Source organism: Ostrinia nubilalis, chromosome 3 (genome assembly GCF_963855985.1).
Source record: "Ostrinia nubilalis chromosome 3, ilOstNubi1.1, whole genome shotgun sequence".
Taxonomy (NCBI): Eukaryota; Metazoa; Arthropoda; class Insecta; order Lepidoptera; family Crambidae; genus Ostrinia; species Ostrinia nubilalis.
The window spans coordinates 14,717,892-14,742,870 of record NC_087090.1 but is presented as its reverse complement, the minus strand read 5'-3'; the positions used below and the strand labels follow the sequence as shown (position 1 = coordinate 14,742,870).

At 36.7% G+C, this 24,979-nt stretch overlaps 1 protein-coding gene across 1 annotated transcript in view; it reads right to left on the bottom strand.

Moving 5' to 3' along the window:
• LOC135088184 (uncharacterized) overlaps positions 1 to 24,979 on the bottom strand; it is a 141,351-nt gene that overhangs the window by 20,521 nt on the left and 95,851 nt on the right. Inside the window, exons 4-6 of the mRNA XM_063983074.1 lie at positions 16,138 to 16,320; positions 15,587 to 15,781; positions 14,521 to 14,697 (exon numbers count right to left, since the gene is read on the bottom strand). Of these exons, the coding sequence (XP_063839144.1) occupies positions 14,521 to 14,697; positions 15,587 to 15,781; positions 16,138 to 16,320 (555 nt within the window). The remainder of the gene's footprint in view (positions 1 to 14,520; positions 14,698 to 15,586; positions 15,782 to 16,137; positions 16,321 to 24,979) is intronic.

Sequence of the window (24,979 nt, the reverse complement as noted above, 5' to 3'; positions counted from 1 at the left end):
AAGTTATCCGTTGTATCAAACATCCGAGTAGAGAACGCTCAGGAGTTGCTTATTTGTTGTTTTATACAAACACTCCATGTCGTGGAAGGAATTAAATCTTTGACAAATAGAAACCTATCCCACGTTTAAAAGAAATCCTTATGCAGAACACCAAACCCACGACATAAGTCGTCGACATGATTCTTTTGAAATAAAGCCGCCGACAACAAGCTGGTCGGTGGGCTTAGTGTGTAGAGTCCTTAAAACTACACAAAACGAGTCTTAGGACGTGCTCTACAAAAAATTGAAAAAATAAGCAAACCAATGAATGTTGATTATGTAAAATACCAGTAAAATATGTTATTCATAGAAAAGACGATAAAAAGCATATAGGTCCCTTGATGTTGAATTATCATCACTGCTCGCTCGTGCCCATGGCACAGTAATGGATGACCTCAGGATAAATAATGGTTCCCATGGACTGGCAAATGTATGATATTATGAGAATATAATTCATTTCATTTTGAGGCTGATTTCATAAAAAAAAGTGGAAATAAAGAAGAAATAAGAATGCTCAAAATAAAAACAAACGTCTTAATAGCACGTCGATTAAACGAACTAATTGTGCAAATGTGCACTTTGGTACTATTTGCTCACAAAAATAAGCTTGGCTTAAATAAAGAATACATAACACTAGAAGGGCCGGGCTTCATGCTATACCTTCAAAGACCGCAGCAGTCAATTTGACGGTACTAGAGATTAAGTGAGAATACTTATGAAATTATTACAGATTTTAAATAAAAAAATTAAATAAAAATAATGCAAATTTATTTTTTAATAGTAGTAAACAATTAAGCATTAAAATTAGTAACATTTGTAACAAGTAATAGTTTTTTTTGACTCTTTTGTACATTTTCCACAAACAGCTTTTTTACAGATAGTGCAGTTTTCACATGTTTTATTTTTTTTACAATTACTATTGATTTGACATTGCCGCCTCTTAATGTTTGTAGTACATGGTTCACTTGTTTTGAGAATAAGTTTCTTGTCTCTGAGTCGCAGTTGAAGTGGATTTTTTTCTCACACTCTTCACGTAGTTCGCTCACTAGTTGAAGGATAAAATCATGACGAGAAATTTTTAGTCCTGTGACTTTTTGATATAGAATCCACGAGTTTATAGCTGCTAAATCAAGTATATTGTAAAAAACGTGAACAGGCCATCTCCGATTTCCAGCTCTTACGGTATATTTGCGTGCCATTTGATCGATGATGTCTACACCAAATTTTGTTGCATTATAAAATTCAACTGTTTCAGGCAGCTTTTTTTTATCAGTATCTATGCTGACGTTGGGGTGTAGAGTACTCAAAATATTAACAATTTTTACTGGTTTTCCTTGATAGGAAGTAAGGGTTATATCGGTCTCGGTTTTCATTATGAAAGTTTCATATCTTATAGTTAGTATGAATACCTCTACAAATCGGTGGTACTTCTCGTCTTGCACGCCGCATTATTCCAACAATACTAGTCTTTTAGACCATTACTTTTTTAGCCAAATTTAGAGACGTGAAAAAGTTTTCAGTGGTTACGTTTCGGCCCTTTTGGAAATAGGGTTGTACTAGTTTCGAAACCACATAACCACGACTGCTCACCGAACGAAACCAATGTCTACTGTAAAATGTAAACAAGGTAGGCAGTAACAACTTACTCAGAATTCAATTCAACATAAATAAAAACAAAAGTACCCACATTAGTTTGAAGAAATCGTTGTTTACTATTCTTATCGCCGCCTTTATATGTATGCGGTCACATTGACGGTGCGCGGTCTTAGTAGGTATTTGTCATCGAAACTCATATACAACATATTGTTATTTTCTTTTTCATATAGATTTAGCTTAACAATAGTAAATTAGGAAAAGTCATAAAATATGAAAAGAAACAAAAACATAGTTTGTGAAATATTTAACAATGAAATTGCTTTGCCGCCAATTTGACTGCCTTGGTCTTTCTAGTGATAATAGTGCTCGTTATGAGCATGAGCCAATTGCACCCCGGGGGCTCATCGTAGTGTTTTTAACCTTAACTAAGTAATATTGCTGTTATACGTTGCTTAAACGAGTTAGTGGCAAAAACGAATTAATTTTAAATGAAACATCGTCGATCGAAGCTATTCTAGGAGATTATTTTTATGCGGCTAATATTGTCTCGTTGTCATTAATTCACAAAGTAGGGTAAAACGTTATCAACAACTCTTATTGATTCTTACTTAACTAAAATAGTAAGACCCGTGTCTTACTATTTTTGTTGAAATGGAACGCGAAAGTTTAAGATCTGATTCTTACTTTTATAAAACCACTTCCACTTATAATATTCGTATTACAACTTTATCAAATGCAAGCTTTGAATGTCGATACATTTCAGATTATTTACCTTTCGATTTGAAGCACAGAATAGTACGAAGCCTACACGCTAAACGCGTGAAAAATATTGTAACAAATCCAGTATATTGATCACGCTTGAATATGTATGCGGAAATATAAAAATAAAATATTACAACACTCCGAAAAACATGCCAGCGAAATGGAGTCCATATTTTAAAAAGGGACAGTCCGTTGACCGGTACTACCATTTTTAACCCACAACGGAAAAGAAGGGTAGGATTGTTTATGTACAGCGACAGCATATCAGACTATATACATTTTCGGTGCACAATCATCTATATTTAAACTAAATTAGATGCCACAGTTAGTTTAAGTCTTTGGCATCATACTTAGCTCCCAAACGAATGAGTACATGTAGTTATGGAAAAGTGATTAGGTTCAAAAATTACCTAAATTGTTTCAAGAGAGATATTTCATGAAGTTTAAAAAAACGTGAGGATCTAGCTCAGTACTAATTTATTTCAAAGATGAGTCATCACAAGATAAAAATACACTTTCAGGACCAGTACCTCTAGCTAGTATGAACAACTTTCGTCTTCGAATCGTTTTGGTATTCGATAAAATTCGATACTCAATCTTCGAATTAAACGATAACGTGAGAATTTTGATTCCCAAAATAAGTTTCGTGCAACCATTTTCACTTTACAACACGTTCACAAGGGCGCTGTTGTAATTTTCGTACGATTCGATTCGAATACGCAAACGATTCGAACTCGAAAGTTTTTCGTGCTAGCCGTACAGACCACAAGGAATATCTTTCCAAATAAAGAATAACATTTGAAGTAAAAAAAGAGACGATTGACTTCTCGAGCCTGTACCACTATTCCCTCGACACACATCTCGTCTTCCGAACCAGAAACAACTTAATCTACCCGCAAAGCGTTCGATCGTCAAAAGTTTCTCGATAAAGAACAAACTTCAACTTTTATTGTCCCCAAGTGTACGGGACCCTCAAAGGGGTGACGGATGGGATAATTCAGGGAACCCGAGACAGGCCCCGGACCATAACTAATGTGACGTATGGCCCCCCTGAGGTCTAGGGCTGCCACGCCTTGGTCGTCCAACTCCGAATTTAATTAAGTCTGAGATGGGTAGCAAACTTTGATATTGTGTGAATCAAACTGTTAACTCTGATTTATGCGGTACATAATTTAATTTATTACGTGCACTTACACCTATTCTCTCTTTATTTAAATTTTTTGATGTCTTGGTTTCACAAAACAACAAACCAAACTTTTCTCGCCAGCAAAATTAATGATAGCAAAAATAAACCAGATCCATTTCACGCATCACAATGTAAAATCAGACAACGAAACCATCATTAATCCATTTCCCTCTGAAAGCAATATGGCCGCCCGATCCCGCCATGAATAAGTCATGCCTTCAAAGGGATCCGGTTTAAAAGCCTCTTTGCACGCAATTTCATATCTATACCAACACGAGAACCGCAAATTTGGCCAATTAGTATACGTAATTGAAACATTAAACCCCATTTGGGTCCGTCTTGTCTTCAATCAACAATGTGTGACAGCCCTGCACAAAGTCGACTGTAAAGCTGCGTTCACACTAGGCGTTTCGTATCTCTATCACTGTTATTATGATTTCTCTTGCACATTATTTTCTGAATGACTGACAAAAATTCTACCACGGTCTTGAATGTACAATATCATGCAGATATCACTTAGCCTATAATAATATTACGATAGCGATGATGACAGTGATACAATAATGCCGACCATTTATAAGTGCAAAATGGCATCGCAGTGATACATCAAATGTGGTTCCGATCGAAGTACCTATATTATTATTCTGTGTCCCGATGAAAAAACAATAAATAAATTATTTTTAAAATTCATAATATAATAATGATTAAACAAAAACGCAAAGCAACAAATTATGCCATCTTGATGAGTTTTCAACTACATACGCGCACTCGATGAATAAATGACGCAATTTGACTACAAATATGCATCCAGCTTTATAGGTCCCTTCGGCCGAGCTAAACCGTACCTTCAATCGGCATGTCTAGTCAACCCTATTGTTTCAATAATAAAGTCTTATTTTCAATGGTCGATGAGTACAGTCGGCTCGTAAAACGGACTTAACGAGTTTAATTATAGTGACGACTGTACCCTTTGTTGGCGCTACCGTGAATTATAGCGTTCGTGTCGGGGCTTAATCGGTCTAATTCAGGTTTTATTGTTGAATGTTTATTGTTTGTCTCGATACAACGGAGGTAAATTGGCAAATACTGCATTTGACAGTCATATAATAACTTCTGCTTTCAATTCTAGGCACAGACATTTCTAAGGTTTGTTTTTCGAGAACGAATTTCCCGCAGCTTGATTAAAATGCGTCTCTTTTTTATATTTTCTCGGCTACATAATTAAAATAAGTATGTACGAGTAGGTACATGAGTAAAATGTTTGGTTACACAATCTTTTATGAAAAATGGAGATAACACACAATATTTTTTGAAAATTACGAGTATCTGTAAATTAATACGTTTTCGAAACTCCAAATTACTCAAAGTATAAATTTTCAGGGCATTAAATATCAAACGTAAAGAGATTTCCTTCCAAAATTCTCTGTATTAACCAACGCACGAGGGATTTTATAAAGGTTCCGCTTTTACAAAACATAAAACAACTCTGTGTAGGTACATTATGTGTGTTGAGAGCCAACAAAAAGGGCAGACTGATGATGATAAATGTAGTTTATTTCACACATGGCTTACTGGTCATTTCCATGTTCTCAGAGTCCAGGGAATAACTAAAGACCGACCGCGAGGGTGACATAAGCCGATTTACATAAAAATGTCTTTACCTTTCTCCATCAGTCAAACGTTAAAAACACCTTTTGTCTTGGAAAATCTTTTTTGAAACCACAAATATTTTAAAAAAGAGAATTTTGGGAAACGGGTCATTCAACTTAGGTCTATAAAATTAGGTTGTTCCTTGTTTATTAAACTTACGAGCGTGTATTATTAACCTCTACTTTTATGGAAGACGTAGGCCTGTAATAAAACTAATGAATGAATGAATCTAAACTCGAGAAGGGATTCATCAAATCAGACTTGAATCTATCTTGTTTGTTAATTGGGATTTGAGAATACATTTCTAATGCACTTCTACCCTAATGCCATGTTATGTTGTAGGTACACAACACAAACATTGAAAACAAACTTACAATGGTAAGTCAGTAAAATTCTGGGAAGAAATTCCCTATTTTTCCGCATCACATTAAAATCTGACTGGAACTAACTAAGTATTGAATTGAAAAAAAAAGTTCCCTTGATTTCATCAATTCATTCTAATCTCGCCTGTACAGTTCTGAAGTTTACGACATTGTGAAATAATACCATCAAAAACCATCCAGTAGTTTTTCGTGAAGGAGTAACAAACATTTAGTTGAAACATTCATCCGTTTTCCATCCATCCAAACGTTTGTAAAATATGTTTTTTATGTAAAGTACAAGTATAGATAGAGGATGTCTTTAAAAACGGTGACATAGCTAGACCACATACGAAACGCGTGTTATTCTGTAAATGAACAGTCGTTTCAGAGGTTAATGAGGGAAGCCACTTAACGACGCCATGTCATGCATGCCGTGGCTTGACACAGTTAAGATTTGGCTCGTTATATAAATAGATTTTATAATAAAAACTGTGGTTTTAGTCGTCGAGTAAATTCACCCTTTGTTAGCGACCGAGTTTGTTGCGACGCTTTCTTTCAAGGTTTTGCAAATGTACGCCAAAAAAAATCAAAGAATAACAATCTTCGATAATGCATGTTAATGTAATTTAATAAAATTTTAAAGGTAGAAATTGAGTAAACAGTCATCTGTTAGTAGGGTCTTTGAAGACAAGTTAGATTCCTGTAATGTACCTATAATAGACAGGTTATTTTTAGAAATGAAATACAGTCGAATTGAGAACCTCCTCCTTCTTTGGAAGTCGGTTAAAAATTACAAAGCAGTTTAATTAATCGACTCCTTTTAAGCTCTGTTTAATGTGACTTCACCTGACTTGAAATCTGAGGTATCTTTTTAAAAAAATTGTGTAAAACCTGATCTTGACCTCTCTAATAGAAAATAGCTGTCTGAAATCGTAAATTTAAATTTATTTTTAAATTTTTGTCTATAACTCTAACCTTGAACTCTACTGGACGTAGACAAATACGAGTATAAACTAGCGGTCATGATTGTCTGGACCCAAAAGAAAAACGATAACCGTCCGTACAAACTTACACACATCTCAACACACCCTTTGTACAAAAACACGGGTATTACCCCATTTATGAAGGGTTAAAGCGGTATTCGTTTCAAATATTCTCCGTATCGCGAAGGTTGGATCGCTCGCGCTTTACTGAGCGTAATTTATAAAGGCCAGTTTCCACAAAGGAGATGTGCGGCGAAGCTGGCAGGCTATTTCCACCAAAGCGGAGTGGAGAAGAGACGAGACGAAAGTGAGGGAGATGTGTTAGCTGTGCGTAGCTGTCAGCTGTCAGTCTATTGATATCTATGGAACACCGCACAGCTCCGCCGCAGCTTCGTATCAAATTCTATAGAATAAAAATTAATAGTTTAAAAAACATAAAACACACTTTGGCCACCTCCCGACTCCATCATCAGGAGCCTGGACATCATCTAGCACTAAAGTGCTCGAAAAGACAAATCCAATGAAACTCGATTCGATTCTGCCGTTTCGTTTAGGAGTTCCTATGGCCGCCTTCTAGTCCCATCATCAGACCAGCTCGATGGTACCATAATATTTATAAATAAATAAATAAAATTAATAAATATTGTAGTTATTGTCATCCAATTTACATAATTGCCAAGTTTCATGATGATACAAGAATTAGAAGTGCGTTTTATTCAGATTCTTAGATTCCATTACATAGTTACATGCACGACGACCTAATAAAAGCGGTTAAAACAAGTCCGCCTGACACTTCCCCAAATCAAATCGAATCAAAATTATCTTTATTTATGTAGACTAATTAAATTAGTACTTACAAATAGTCAAATGCTCTTAAGGAGCCTGTACATGTCTCATTCTATTTTTGCCCTACTAGTTTGATCGATCCATTTCCACTCCGCTTCGCTTCAGTGGACATGTGGAAATAATGAAATCTAATTGGTCATTCAAAATACTTCTCTGCTCCGCTCCGCCTTCGTGGAAACCGGGCCTTACGAAAGGTTGGATCGCTCGCGCTTTGCTGAGCGTAATTTATAAGGGGCAGATTGTTCGCGAACGTTGAATTCTTAAAATGAATGTTTGATCACTTCACACTTCGTATTGATCTGAGTACCTACGTGAAACGCGTATCTTGAATAATGTACTTTTAATTGAGTGGTTCAAGTTTTATGTGGAATTTAAGACTCTTTTGGTAGCTACGAGGTTAAAGCCGGTTGCAGACTAAGAGCTAAGCTAAGTTAGTTTCGTTTAGCTCGCATAGCTGACGCAGTTTCCCATAGTCGTGTGTAGACTGAAAACTATGCCAATTCTATGGGAAACTGCGTCAGCTATGCGAGCTAAACGAAACTAACTTATCTTAGCTCTTGGTCTGCAACCGGTATAAATCCCTGATTTGGGAATTTATGGGCAGCCTTACGTCTGATGAAGCTTAACCGCGAGCTGTTTGATCCAACCTACTTCTTAATCGAGGCACAGTTACGAGCATAAAAAGATACATTCTTTTCAAATATTGAATCTCATGAAAGAACCCAAGATGACGGAAAACAATCTATTCACTAACCACTACTAAACTATAGAAGCGCTCTTGACACATTTTTTTTTTATTCCGCAACGATCTGTTGTTTTACTAACGTGATCTATCTACATTTCAATAATACGCTAAACAATAACATATTCCAATTATGACATTATCTACTAATTACTGACCTAATAACCTTAGCTTTACGAGCAAAATTACCCGAACTCTACTAGCGTCTTGATGACGGACACGTATACCATATAAACTTCCACGACCCCGGGTATTTACACCACTTAATTGTAATCACGCATACGCAAACAGATTTGCACTACTCGCCGCTAGATGGCGATGTACGCTGTTAACTCGCGGTGGTAAAGTTTTTTGTTGAGTTACATATTCGAATAAAAAAGTTAAGTCTTAACTGATGTAGTCACTGTGCATCGGTACAAGTATAATTGAAGACGTCTGTAAGGATAAAGTACTGAATAAATAATATAGTAAGACAAATTATTCTTCAAACTATACATTATGGCATGTTATTGTGGCAAAATACAATGTCATAGCTAAATCTATGGAGTGGGTATTACACACCAGAAATGTTTATTTATATTACAGATTACTCAAGGTATTAATTTGCCTCAAATATCGCTACACAAATCCTCAAAATAACTCAAGCAGTCAGTGACCCGTCACGAAAGCCCTGCGGATTGGGTTATTAATTAGGACTCGCTTTAATTGTTATAACCACAATAAAGGGCCCATTTGAAGACGGTCAGGCTCTAAATTAACAGTAAAGTATAGAATTACCCTGCTACCTACTCGATATTGAACAATAACTTACATAAAATAAATTATTTCGGTAGAGAAACAGGTATTTTCAGATAATTATTTCTTAACCTCGACACGGCTATTTTGATAATTAGACCAATTATTTCATAACCTACTGACATTTCAAGATCTTCGTTACTTTTATTATATTTTTAATTAGTCATCCGTAAGACCAAGAGCTACAAATCAACGTAAATTTTTTAATAGGATTATTATCCAAGCCAAAATCGTGAAAAGGTAGACAGACTTTTGAAGCATAAATCCCTGAAGCAATTTTGGTATAAATAGAGCACTTACCTACTTTAGAGAAAGTTTGAACTTTTGAGAAGGACATAGCCTACTTTTAGTCGAAAAAATAAAACTTGAGTATTATTGACGATCACAATAGTATCGGTCGCAGTGATACTAGGACTTTATTGGACTAGAATAGCCGTTCAACTCAAATAAAAAAAAGAGTATTATTACAAAATAATGTAAACTTCTAATCATTGGACGCAATAGATCGTTTCATCCACGAAGACGCGCCCCACCATTCTTCCGGCGATTCCCTCCACCAAAAATTGGTGGGGCGCGTCTTCGTGGATGACGTTCTATACGAGTACCAGGCATTGGACAAATCACCCCTTGAATTACCCTTGTATTACCGTGCCTTGAACGTCCTTAAAAATAATTACTGCAACATAACGCCCTTTTATCTTAATCAGTCAGAATCTCTTAGGCTGTGTTGCACCATCTTGCTTTAACTTTGACAAACGTCAAAAATCTGTCAAACTCCATACAAAAAGCAACGGTTATCGTTATGGTTACGGTCAAAGTTAGGTGGTGCAACTCAGCCTTAGTTATTGAAAGAGAACTAGAAAGATTATAAAAATCGCTTTTTGCTTTTGACTGGACTAATTAAAACCAACAAGATCTATCAAACTAGCTCCGGCGTTCCGAATCTAACAAATTACTGAAGCACCGAGCGAAGGCATTTCCTTTGTGCCTTCAGGATCATATTAATTACTTTATTCATATAATTACATTATGAAAGCAGCTCTATGCTCATTAAAGTATTGTCAATGGATATGACTATAAAACCTTTTTCTACAAATTGTTCTTTATATCGTTTGACCGATCGACTCTCATGCCTTAGGAGAAGTTGCAGAAAATTAAAATAAATAATCATTAATGGACTTTGTAGTTCGCAAACGACTAGAAGCTATATTTGGGACGTGTAAAAACGTTTTTAACTTGTAAAAAAATAATGAGTTTTTTATGTAATAGTATTTTGTGGTTTTAGTACTCTCTGAAATAAGAATATTATTCTTCTTCAAATCACTTCAAAACACTTAACCTGACCTAGTCAGAATGATTAATCTCATGTATCAAGAACAGTAGATTATTTATTTAATACAGTTTTTAAAGCTACAATAATTTAAAATGTATTTTATAATTAAATCATGCCCCACCAGAGCCTTGGCTATTTTGGATGAAGTGCGTTAATTGGAAAACAACTGTAATTTCGAGAAGCTAATTTTCCAATTAGTTAGCCTTCGGTTTAATTTTAATTAGATAACGAGTAAAATGAGTGGTTAAAAGCTACGTCACTGAATTACTTACACACGAGTACTGCTTTAATACAATATTGCGTTTGACGCTCGCAAAAGGTGTTATTAACAATAATCCATCAACTACAAATCAAAGTATGATTCATGGAGTAAAACCCTATCTAATTTAGTATCTACACAACATTTTTTTATTAAGTCATTGATTCCCTGAATCAAATACCCAAAACAGTCATAAGAAATAAGCAATATCAAGAGACATTCGCAAATTTAAATTTTGGCTGATATACTAAGAAATTCTATTTTTGGCTAGACAATATGACTTCAAAGGATCAAATACATTTTCAATAAGGATATTTTTAACGCACGTAAAATACTTGTATCCCATCGTATCATACATCAAAAGAGATGAATAACCCTTTTGTGACGGCTCGAAATCCAATGGATTGTCTTGAAATTTCGTCTCTCCACAAATTTTTATTTTTGACCGATTCATAAATATTTGGGAAACGGAAAGTTGGACTTGAGCCAAGCCCGTTGCGTGGCGAGACGGGTGCGTGACGCGTCCGCGACGTGGCTAATTACACAGCGTATCACGAACCGAGATTGCTATAGCAATGTTGTTAAATCCTGACGTATGGTAAAATTAACGCACCTAATTACTAGCCAGAAGTTTGTATATTTTACCCTTTAATTTATGTATATCCTTTTAACCAAATGGTAGGCTAATGTAAGGAAATAAACCACGTTTCAGTGGTCTAAGCACGAAAGGTAGCAAATAGGTACAAATATACTAGTAGGCATAATATACTTTAGCAATTTTATAACTATACAAAAGCTAAACTCTTGACAAATACGGCGATATAGCAAAAAGTCGATTGTAATGTCGTCTGTTAGCCTGTATGAAACGAATAATGGCTGTATTTTTTTCCAAAAAAATCTCTACTAGGTAGTTGGAAAGTTTCCTACCAACCAGAAAACAAAATGGAAATAATTAACGCATAATTTTTATAATATCCTGGCCTTAGAAGTACATTATTATGTAAATGGCATAAGCTATTCATCATAAAATGTTATTCCATTTACTTCGATAGTAATAATCAACACTGTAATCATTATCAAAGGATACTTCGATCTTTATTGTTGATACCGATTATTTAATAGATACACATATTTATCAAGTCCCTGATAAGATAATAAGAAAAGTAGAGATACGAAAAATAAGTAGGATCTCAAACATGATATCCAATAAATTATAGGAGTAAGTCAATCATTCGTGACCCTTGACCTTCGCCCGTTTGTCCCTCTGTCAGTATAAATGGCGTCACATTTGACAGCTTAAAAGGTCAAGACAGCTGGTCATCCCTTTAAAAGGTGCATGTGTCGGGTGATAAATCATTCCTAAGTCCGTGAATCATGTAGAGACTTTGTCATGTAGAGAACAGTCTTTGTTATGACAATAATGTATTCTTTTTTGTTTGTTTTACATTTGAACTCTGGCTTGCATTGATAAGGGTGGTTGAATATAGATAAAGCATGTTTTAACGCTAAAGAGAAGCAGTCTTCATTTGTAATTTAAAACAAAACAACGTTTTAATTTCTAATTAGTTAGTTATTACTTGCTTCATTCTGTATTTCAACAGTTAAATATGAACTAGCCTTCAAACAATACATTGGCCCAAATATTGGATTTCAATCAACCACAATCTTAATTCTATTCTCAAGTTAGGATCGAAATTCGAGCTTTGTTTCATAATACAAGCGTAATGCCCGTTTTCACCATCAATCCCTAATTTGTATAAGTAACCCCTATGTAAACAAAATTCCTGTTATTTGTTACCATAGGGGTCACTTAAAAATTAGGGTTTGATGGTGAAAACGGGCATAAGTCTCGTATTCTGTAACGGCGAAGTATGATTCTCTACTTCAGAGGTCTCTTTCACGATATCCGAGTAAAGTTCTAAATAGTTACTTCCTAAAACACTATTTAACAAGTAAAAGTAAATGTATTTTTGCGTTAAAATCTTTTTATTGTCATGGTTTTTTTTTTCTTCGAAAAAATAGTCCTAAACTAAGCAAAGCTTGATATATGGGTAGTTGGGTACTAGACAAATAGTTTTGACCCTTATTAAACCATAGATGGTGAACAAGACCTTTAATATTGAAATTCAACAATCTCATGCCTAAATACCCTAGTTTTCGTTCAGTATCAGCTATTAAAAAGAGTTAATTTGAAATCGGTTTGTATTTTATCAGTGAGAGCTAACAAGGAAGCACAACCGATGCGTTCTCAAGCTATTAACCTACTCGATTTATCAACAAAGAGTGTTCAGAGCAGATACTTTTTTGTGTAACATCTAGTGAGGACAAAGGCACGAATGTTCGTCCGAGTCGATAGCAGGTAACTTTGAAATCCCTTCTATTATTGTTATTGTACAGACGTTAATAAAACAATTTTGCAATGAATCAGAGGAATGTTTGCCTTTTGTTCTATGTGCAAGAGGCGTGTAAGTATTTTGACATTAGAGCAATTAGTAGGTAATTAGTGTAATTTTAATTACTCGTCTAAATTGCGGTCAAGTGTTTATTTTTAGTACAATGTCTATTTTATTTTTGTCGAGATAATCTTTGAGGAGGTACAAATTAAAATAGAGTAAAGTGGACATTATCAATTAGTTTTCATTGAAATAATTATGAATCAATGTTATTATTCTGAATAGATACGTAGCTATATTTATGCAATTTATTATTGTTTTCATTATTTACAAGTGACGTAAGTTTTACTCTCAAGACCTCGATGAAACGTTTATTTATTAGTTTATTTTATTGTTAATGAGTATACTGGGCTACTGAACCGATAACACACATTGTTTCCAACGGAACTCTTATCACTGTTACTAATATTATCAGTGCGCTATTGTCAAAGACTTTGGAATATTTAAAATAATTAGGTAGAGATTTATTCATACATGGTTATCTAATTTTCTAAAAAATAATTGCCTCCTTTTTGCCTTGTAATCCTCGACTTTACCATGCGGTTCATTTAAAATTTTTCAATCATTTTCCTTTATAAATATGAAACATAATAAATCAGTATCATTAAGTTATCATGGAAAATAAAGCCGGAAAAAAAAATTCCCTATATTCCCGGAAAACGTGTCACAAACACGTAAAATCCCAAACAACAACGACGTAGAGTCCAATAACCTAAACAAAAAAAATGCCTAACTACAACTCTCACCCGACCAGAATAATCTTCCAATCAACCACCAACGAGTCACAGAACGAATTATTTATTTGTAATTCAATGCACAATATAAAAATAAAAATTTTAAATCGCGCGTATGAACTCACTTCAACACGTGTTGTCTTGACGCGCGAGTGTCAAAATGTTCCCGAATCCAGACGAGAGTCCGCGACGGCGACCGAACACAGAATAATCTTGTATTTACCAACGACTAAAGTAAAGGAAGCCCTTTTGAATGATACCATAACAACCGTCCACAATTTTATAACCCTTATCACGCACGGCATAAAGCTGATACGAAACGCACAAACAATTCAAATGTAAATAATCATGTAGTGAGCGACTCGAATCATGCTATTTCGTTCTTTTAGTACCAAAATGGAGGGCGCGACTGGGATAGAGATATCAAGCAACCCTCGCGCATGTGCATGTGTTCCCTTGATCACCCACCAAGGAATAACCTCAAAAGAAGTTTTTATGTTTCTATCGACAAGTTCTATGATGTGGGGACAGTTAATAGTGGTTTTATAGGCCACTTTATGACCGGGCCCTTTTTAAGAATTTATAGTTTCACATTTTTTATGATACTTATTCCATTTTATGATATTTATAAACTTTCAAATTATAACTAAAAACCGCGAATGTTGAATTAAAATGGTCTTTCGGGCCGGATAATAGGTATTATTATTAACAACATTTTTGAATTCTTCAAGAATTTGTTTTATTATGTTAAGAATATTATGTAAATAATAATAGACTTACCCACACACAAAGGCACTGTGTCATTCCAGCTATTATCATCGTAGCACCATATTAATCGCGCCCTCTGTCGGGTGTCGACGAAAACGTAGTTCACGTTGCACATGTAGTGAGCAACGTCTTTCTTGCGGTACACGAGGTAACCGTCAGATGGCGCTGGCAGCGTTACGCAGCCAATGCCTGAAAGAAAACTTAGTTTCAAATGCCGTCACTAGATGTCGCTGTACAGATTCGAAATAGTGTTTGTAGATGGCGTTACTTGTTACATTTTTAATAATACAATGTAGAGTACTAGGAAACTTCTAAGTTTAACACAAGCAGTTAATGCTTTACATTGCAAAATATTACGTTTTGCTTACTCAAAAGGAGTTAACAGGGATATTAGTAATTTGTGAAAAAATACTGGTTACCAACCTCTAAAAACCTAGACTTATAAAAAACACTTTAGTGTTGCTTTACTAAATTAATGTATGGAAGCTGAAAACATTGAATTTTCGTATAGATCCAGTTTATTTTTAACCGACTTCAAAAAAGGAGGAGGTCTATGGTCGACTGTACCTATGTATTTTGTAACCGATTATATTATTGATATCGTTTGATAGAGCTCGTGAAGCGCTTTCAGGATCAGTGACCAGTTTTTTGGATATCTTGTACAGTCTTGTACAGTTTATAAATAATCGAGTGTGATCATCTTTTCCACTCTGTAAGATCTTTTTGTTTTTGTTTAACCGCCTCTGTGGTCTAGTGGTAAGACCACCTGCTTCAAGCGCAGAGGTCCCACGTTCGATTCCCAGTGGGGGCAGATTTTTCTGTTCGGTTTGGTTGGTGGTAGGGCTTGTTCTAAGTCCGTCTGGCTAGCTACCACCATCTTACCTAAGTCTGTAACCATAACAACAATGTTATCAGCATTGTTGTGTTCCGGCAGTTAGAGGTAAGATAGCCAGTACCTCCGTGGTTGAGGATTCCGGGTAAAGCTCGCTTCCAACTTCGGTCTGGTCATCACTTACCATCAGGTGAGATACAGGCCAAGAGCTTCCTCGTTGTGGATAAAAAAAGATTAGGTACTCACTTTTATAATGCAGGAGCACCCCTCTCTTCGGGTAGGCGCCCTGCGACCGCGCCTCTACTTTCACGTCCACCGCGTTGGTGGCGCTAGTGAGGCGTAAGGGCAGCTCCACTTGCTCGCAGGATGACAGCATAGAGTCGCCGTTCGAGTCTTGGACCGAGACGTAGTCCTTGCAAGAGCTCTCGAAGGGACCTATACCTGTAAAAAGATTGGGAATGGATGTTTTTAAATACAAAATGTACAGAGACCGACAATATTGTTTATACAAGATGCGGGCTGCGTTCACTTTGACCTAACCGCAGACCGCAGAACGGATCCAGTATGGCAAATCCTTATATCATATTCGGTAAAGCATACACGAGTATGAAAGTTTACATTAGTAAAAATGACCTCAATCTACATATTCATTTGATGTTACTGTTCAGAATTTATAAAAAAGATATACATCATTTTATTTCCTCTTCATAACTATCTGCATCTTTCTGCAATAGCAGGCATCTAGCCAATAGTTTTCTGCTATTAAAAGACCAGAACTTTCCAACAAAAGAACTTACTTCTCAAACTGACGTCCAGGAAAGTCACCCGTATCCTCTGCTCAGGGTGAGCCACCAGCCGCCACTGGCAGACATCTTCCACGTAGAAGTTGGGGTACCCTGGGGTACGGATGTACCCCTCGCTTTCCTCGCCCGATATGGCGACGTGGACCTCCCGGTTGCAGTAATGGATTGATAATGTGTCTGAAACAAGAAAAAGTGTTTGAGTAAGAAATATTAGACTGATATCGTACTGAAATAAGAAAAGGAATATCGGTATTAAGAAATAACTAAGTAGCACACAGGGACGCTCCGAATAGGATACATGTCGCTCTTGTGGTAATTTTTGTCTAGATTAATAGTAGTGTGCCGACATTTATTATCCACAAGTTTTACCCGTGAAAATCAATTGTCTTCTCTACCAAGAGCATAAAATCCCTTATTTAGGAAAAGGAAAAAGTATTTTGTACTGGATTTAATTCTTTTGGCGACTCTACAATTTTGCATAGTCAAATTACGAGCTGTTTCTGTGACTAGAATTTGTTTAAAAGACCTTATAAATCAGACCTTGTCGTAACAGCCTAGTAACAACCCCAAACACGAATTAACTCCGAAGTGAAAAGCCCTGTTACTAACTGGCCTACGAATAGGGTTTCAAAATTTCTGGGAAATCTGAGATTGTGCCAACACTCAAATTTTTCCCGGAACACCTATACCGGTTAGGGGAGACCTTTATCCAGCAGTGGACTACATGTGTAACTGAAACAACGACGACGTATACAGTTTATGTACAGTCATTTCAATGTGGAAATCATTGGAGGAGGCCGATGTTCATCAGTGGACGTCCTGTGGCTAAATGATGATTGTGATGATGACAGTAATTTCATTTCATCACATCAATTTAAGGTCTAGCGGTAAGACCACCTGCTTCAGACGCAGAGGTCCCGGGTACGATTCCCAGTTGGAGCAGATTTTTCTGTTCGGTTTGGTTGGTGGTAGGGCTTGTTCTAAGTCCCCCTGGCTAGCTACCACCATCTTACCTAAGTCTGTCGCCAAAAGAACAATGTTAACAGCATTGTTGTGTTCCGGCAGTTAGAGGTAAGATAGCCAGTTCCTCCGTGGTTGAGGATTCCGGGTAAAGCTCGCTTTCACCTTCGGCCTGATCGTCACTTACCATCAGGTGAGATACAGGCCAAAAGCTTCCTCGTTGTGGATAAAAAAAAGACCTATAATAAATGTTCGTCTTTGGTTCGTCTAGCTTTTTATCCCAAAATTCGCAAACATACCCTATTCACCCCATTCACGGATGTCTGTAAAGTAGTTTACTACCCTCCATTCCGATTCACATCAGCCGAACAAGGTTGAACTTGGCTTTGATGGGATCACAATCGGGAATGGACATGTCCCGGAGTTTTACAACTGGCAATGAAACTGACCTTCTGACGCTGGTTTTGTTCGGATTTTATTGGTTGTGATTTTAAAGTACTTTTCTGTGTAGTTGGTTTTAGACACTTTTGTCTTTAAAAAGTTGGTTCAACAATAATATAAAGTGCCTACCCCCAAAGAATATAGAGTTAGTGACTTTGTGTGTCGATAAAAATATTTGTATATTGATACATATAAATATTACTAATGTACTTCAAGGACTCCAGAGTTTAAATGCTAATCACACTAACTTGGCTCTAGCGAGAGTCAAACTTGAAACTGCAACGTAGTGCGTTCCGCGCTCCACAAGCTCCAATAAATGAATTTATTCAAACACAATGAAAACCGATTCAATTCAATTAAAATGGAATCTTTCTTTTATTTTGCCACCACGTAAGAATCGAATTCATGACAGCGACGAGCGTTATTCTTTCCAATGTGATATATGCCAACATAAATACTCTAACACAACTGTCATAACAGTTTTATGCCCTTTTATAGATCATATTCATCGCAATATAAATATTTTGATAGCTTCTAATAAAAGGACTATTATGCTATTGCCTGTAGACAGTCACCCGTTGTATTATGACGTTCTGTCTAGTGTTTTGTTTTCAGGGTTGGTCCGTATAAGTTGCAATAGGCGTTATTTTTTATTTTAAAGCAAAAATGCTTAATAGACGAATGTGCTGTTGACTCTACAAGTGACCATAAAACATAATTATTATGCTTACTTACACTAACGCCTGTCTCATGTTTCTAAGTACTTAAATGCTATTGGAATGCACTCTCTTTTTAGATAGACGAAGACGATTCTCGTTATCTATACCTCCATCTTCTCCACCATCATCGTCATCGGATCATTTAGCGGTCACTGCAAGAGCACGATCCTCTCTATTTATCAGAAGTAAGAGGATTTGACCTACCATGCTAGCCAGGCAGGTTGTGATTATAGTTTGTTCCTTAATCGGTTCTTACGAGATCCATGACAAAAGTAGTGGTCCTATCTACACTGCTGGAACCACACGGTTGACTCCGCATTACTACCCTTGATAGTTTAAAAATATATATGAGCTTTTTTCTCTCATTTTCTTCGGTTTCTTTAGTAGCATCCCTACCACCGGCGCCATCCTTTATGCCCATATTCGAAACAAAACGCGGGAACATCTCCATTGTGCGTAATTGAACGGGGACGTTTACGGGCCTTTTACGGCTTTTTTACGTCACGGGGCCGTTGACACCTCGTGCCGAATTTGGGTTAATTTAAATGAGCCATTAAAGTATTTGAACATGACTCTTACGTTACTGATCATATTGTTTTTTACACGTTCATGGACACAAATACCACGTGGTATGGTAAAATGATAGTAGAGAATTTCATATTTGGAAATTTCCACGCCAATTGACGTATTGTGGCTTAAATTCGTGCTTACACCGCTTGCATCGTCATAGGAGGAGGTGTCACTTTTCAATTTGAATAAACTCTCCTTAAATGGTTCTAAAAGTGTATAATTACGTGACGCGCGACAAAGACTAACGCCCATATTGACAAACATTACTATGAGGTCTCACAGTGCGCGTGGACGCACAGGGTGACACACGAACCAATCACAGAGCTCTATTCAACGCTGTTCGTTCGATTTGCTGCTTCACTTAAGCAAGCGTCGTTTGTGTATACGGGCGTAGTAAGGTCTGTGATATAAATCCAGTTGTATTGAGGCAAATCTAATAAATCTCTGGGTAAATACTTTTAGCCTTTAGAAAAGAAGTAAGAACAACTGCTTTCCATAAATACGAAACAAAATCTGAAACTAATACCGACTTGAATCTAACAAAAATAAACCTCAAACCTCTATCTGTTTGAATTTTATTACACCAAGTATCTATATTATTTAGATAACTGTTAAATTAATTGCAAATCGAAGTCCGACCAAAGCCAGATCAAAGAAAAACATTTCACATGCTTCCGTCAGATTAATTTACAATCCATTTTCCGATACTCAAATCAGAGTTTATTTTTGATTCTGTACGATATACGTACCTACGGGATATTTTTTTACACAATTTAGAAGATTTGGCATATCAAAATAAACACTATGGAAACGTATGAAGTGTTATTATTCGCTTTAAAAGTAGTGTTAAGTGACAATAGTCCAACGGTGAAGGTGACGGACTGACTGAGTCGAGATCCGAGGAATGCTGGTTCGAACCTCGCCGCCGCTGCGCGCTGGACTATTGTGGTGAACTCACTTGTAGCACAATCATATTTAGCTTAGCACAGGTTTATAGTAGGACTTAACTCAGTCAATGACTGGGGTATGGGAGCGGTGAGATTGATATATTAAGACGTGACAGAGCATATAATCTGAAGGAGATCTGAAGTCTCGCTGATCTGACGTCTGATGTTTAAAAAAAACACCCTCCCGTACCTCAGGCACTGGCTGAATTTAGCGTTAAACATATACTTATAAATATTTTTATTTATGTATGTATAGTTACTGACTGTACATAAATGGAGGAAAGAATTCGATTGGCCAAGTTTCAGTACAAAACGCCGACATGTTTCAGTGTGCTTACCATGAGTTTACGTTAGGTGTGCTCGCTAGCGACTGCGTAAAAAAATGACATTTAAATGTATGACATATTGTGCAGCGCCCCTAGCGGCTACTTTCAAGAAATAAAATCTTCATAGAATTTTTTGACGTATTCGCTAGCGAGCTCACCTGCCGTAAACTCATGGTAAGCACACTGGTCTAAAAATACTTTAGTTACGCAATGACGTACGTCATACGTGATGCTGTGGATCGATGATGTCATGGATCTAAGAAATGACAGCAGATTACACTAACATGTCTGCCCATGAGTTCGGAGAGTTTGATATTAAAGGTTGGTATTCTGAACGCGTAGTTTCGTTTCATCTTTGGGGAAATCATCCATTTAATTGGGGTCCATTTTAAACTAAGTTACCGTAGTTCCTGAAAACTAATAAGCCCTTACAAAATATTATCATGCTAATACAGCACGGATTTTCATTAAATTTACAAATCGTTATGTATTTATATTTCTATGAAAAAACCGAATTTGACGCGGGTAAAGCCACAGGCAAAAACTAGTAAAGTCATAATCGTGACTTTGAACTTTAACCTTCAACGCAAAGCGTTTTTAATCTTCTTGATTGATGACTGTGATTTTGGATATTAAATATACATTTGACTTAAACTTCGATGTTCAGCGAAAAGTGAATAATTTATTAACGCTTTAGTTGTCTATTCAGTTAACAAGATAACGTTTTGTTCATTTTCACAGTGTAAGCCATATATTTTAACCTTGAGCAAAATTGCGTAGTACGAGTAGGTACTGGTTCGTTATAATCGTCGTGTTATACCCTATTTTTAATTTAATTTAAAGTCTGCAGGCGCAGACAATAATTCCCTTGTAATCTAGTTCAAGTTTAAGGAGCAAAATGTTTAATCCGCCCTACGCAGACGGGCCGCCCGCCTAACGACGGCCGCCCTTGAACTCGACCTGTCCCGCCCAGGTCGTTATGTAAACAGTAACCCGTCTTCAATATAGACTTGGGTCGGTTTGCGTATTATTTTTCAATATTTAGTTTCTTTTTGGGAAAAAGTAGATCTTAAAATATTTAAGCATTAGTAAATAACATGTACTGGATTTTGTTATCTCTGGTTTTAATTCAAAGCTTTTAAAACGTTTAATTGATAGTTTGGGCCTTTGGTTGTTATGGTTTGTGTTTTAATAAGTTTTATTGGGTTGTAAGATCAAAACTAAATCAAATTAAACCTAAACACCACAATATACGAAGTAATATTGCAATTTTTCAAATTATTGGCTAGACAAACGCATGAAAGCAAACTAATCTTATAACAGAATGCATCAAAAGATTGCTTTAGTGGGGTCAAAATCAAAAAGATCTGTCGATTTCATACTTGACTGCACTGATTGAAGAAAAAAGTGCATATGAGCGGAAAAATTGCGAGGGTCGAGTGTTTGTAGACCATTCGAAAACATATTTACATTTATGTCAGCATTTTTGCTCAGTAATTTTACAAAAGCGGATAATTTTATTCTAACTACGAGTTACCTAGCAATCAAAATGTAATCCAACAGAAAACATAATGTACCTTAGTAGTTGACTTTATCATCAAAAAATCGATTACACCATTACAATCCGTTCGCTTTAAGTTTGCCGCTGGCGATATGACGTCACTCGAAGGGAAGCGTCTATAACTTTATCAAACTAAATTTAAAATATTTTTTATTTATTATTATTGATAAAAAATGTGCATTTGCGCAAAATAAGACACATTCATTGCGTTTAATCACTAACTAATTGCGTTTAATCGTGGTTGGGGGAGGGGACGCGCATTTCACGGACCGGCAAACTTAGCGCGAACGGGTAGTACTACAAAAGTATCTATTTACTAGAATAGAATGAAAGATAGTGAATGCCATTTAAGTGGGGTATTGCGACACGACTCTCATCACCGGATTTAAGCTCAAGCATTCCGTCTATGATCTATGCCTTGGGTCCTATTATACTCAGAGTATTATTAAAAGAGATTAAACCAATCACAGGCTTGAAATCTATGCTCTTTGAATCGAATCTTGAGTTTAGCATAGTTGATGATTGATAATTGGAATTTTGATCTTTTCGTAAGGCCTAAAGCTGGGTCCAGTTGGTTGTAATTTGTAATGTAATCCACCGTGTAATATAACACGAATTCTACATGAGGACGACACTACGAGCATTACATGTAAAGTGCTGCCCATACTATTTCCATTACATTACACGACACATTTCATTACGCGTTACACCCGTCTAGACCCGGCTTTAAACTTAGTTTTACTCGTACGAATTTGGTTCCCTAATTCCCGGGTTTGCCTTCCTGCCAATCGGTCATAGACAAACTGGCAGGGCTCTATACCCGTGTTATTTATGAAGGACATGACGTCAATGTTACTATGTTCGGCAAATATCATTATCCCTTACGTGTGAGTAAATATCTTTCCAAAATGAAACTATTTCTGGCTAAAAATACAATAGTGTACGTACGAGGAAGTGACGTATACAACCTGTTATTTGATAAAGGTCACATATCAGTAAACGTGTTCCTTGATGTGAGGATAAACTGCGTAATGGTATGTAAATAGTTAAAATTATTCTAGTGTCCGTGACTCCCACTCGGTATGGGGCACACTGAAAACTAGCGTCGTGGCCTTCCTCGCCGTGGGGCACGGCATATGCTAAGTGGAGTCCCATTGCGATGGGATCGCTGTGCGACAGGGTGGCACTGATCAGTTTACTTTCTCTTCCATTGTATGTTTTGTCTGTTTTTTTTTCTTTTTTACCTCTTTTGTGTTGATTATTTTGACTTCGTTTAAAGATTGGAACAATTTTCAAATAAGAAGCTTGGTTTAATTCTTTGTTAAAGCTCCTTCAATTTCAGTTCAAAATTGCACCCTCTTTTGCCAGACCCTGGTTTATTTACACTGCATCTAAGCCGACGCGGTGTAGACATCGATTTTCTACAGAAGGACTAATCTCTTTTATACACACCAACCCCAGAGGCAAATCTATGGGAGCTTTGCTATAGCACCCTCCAGAAGGGAAAATTTGCGCAATCGTAAGTTCTTTTAACGACTGCATTAATCCAGAAAAAATGTGCCTAAAACTGTACGGTTTTTGGCAACACATTTCTTTTTTTTTTTCAGTATAAAAGTACCTAGACTATTAGCAACATTTTAATCGTTCGTTCGTTCGTTCGTTTCAGCCGAAAGACGTCCACTGCTGGACAAAGGCCTCCCCCAAGGATTTCCACAAAGACCGGTCCTGCGCCGCTTGCATCCAGGTACTTCCCGCGACCTTCACCAGATCGTCGGTCCACCTAGTGGGAGGCCTGCCCACGCTACGTCTTCCAGCTCGTGGTCGCCACTCAAGAACTTTCCTGCCCCAGCGGCCATCAGCTCTTCGAGCTATGTGCCCGCCCATTTACATTTTAATAAGTGAAATTATTTGTAACTAATTTTAGTTTTATTGTTGTTTCTGCGTCCCTATTTAGTTTGAAGCTGAATAATAATTGATTATAATTATGTGTCATTTTATCATTATTTTAACTAAGTATAAGGCCAGTAAGGTTTTCTAAAATTATTCAAATACATCCCAATTACACTAAAGAAACGCCCCAAATGGCCAAGAATCAACGATATTAACGTCCATTCAGTAAATGGGATTAATAAAATCGATCAGATATCGAGCACAAAGCCGATTGACACGGACATTTCGATTCCTATCCGATAGAGAATCGATATGGCCGAGGGCTCGGCGTCAGCTGATGCTAGTTTAGATAAGAAAATTCGCCAAATTGGAGCAGTCACCACCAAATTAATGCTCTAGGGCGTTAGGCTATATTAGACATCTGTTCGAAACGAGAGACTATTTTATAGTATAGTAAATATCCTCTAAAATTTTAATATTAACTCTAGCTTTACTTAAAAATCCAAAAGCAAAAACAAACAATGAACAAAAATATCAATGTGATAATATTATGGATGAAAGCAATTTGTAAACAGTTTGTAATGTTTTATCTACAACTTAAGGGACCATGCACACGAAGTTTTTTTACAAGGCACATTTTCTAATCGCAATGAATAATTCTAGTACCATTTAAAAAACGCGGTGAACATGGACCCTAACTGTCGATCTTAGAATAAAACTAGCTCATTTCACTGCTCCCTTTAGGGCAATATCCCACGTTCTACATACATCTAACTTGCTATTTTATACAGGGTGGCCAGGGAGTTGACCTTCAAAGCTCTTATTTAGATTCCTTACATCAAGGTGTATCTAAATCACCCTCATGGGCAGGCCTCCTACTAGGTGGACCGACGATCTGGTAAAGGTCGCGGGAAGAGCCTGGATGCGGGCAGCGCAGGACCGTTCATTGTGGAAAACCTTGGGGGAGGCCTTTGTCCAGCACGTCATTTGGCTGAAACGAACGTGTTCTACGATTTTGTTTAGTTTAGGAGATAGAGTTAATTCTTTTATTTAAAATCACAAAATGAACTCTATCTCCTAAACTAAGCCATATCTTAAAACATACATAAGGAAGGATGTTTTAGATACACCTTGATGTAAGGAATCTAAATTTTTGCTTTGAACGTCAACTCCCTGGCCATCCTGTATATTAATAGTCCTCCTTTTGGCGCAGTCGGGTAAAAACACAGTCTTTCTTTTTAATAAGGTCGTATGTGTCACAAGCTTTTTAATATCGCGTCCGAAACATGTCTGTCTTGGGCCTAGCTTAGTCCCTGTAAAGGGCCTATTCCGGCCGACAGTTAAGACCTGGATTAGAGACATGTTTCATGAATATTCACAGCCCCAGTGGGTTAAATGAACTAGATAATTGTGGCCCGGACT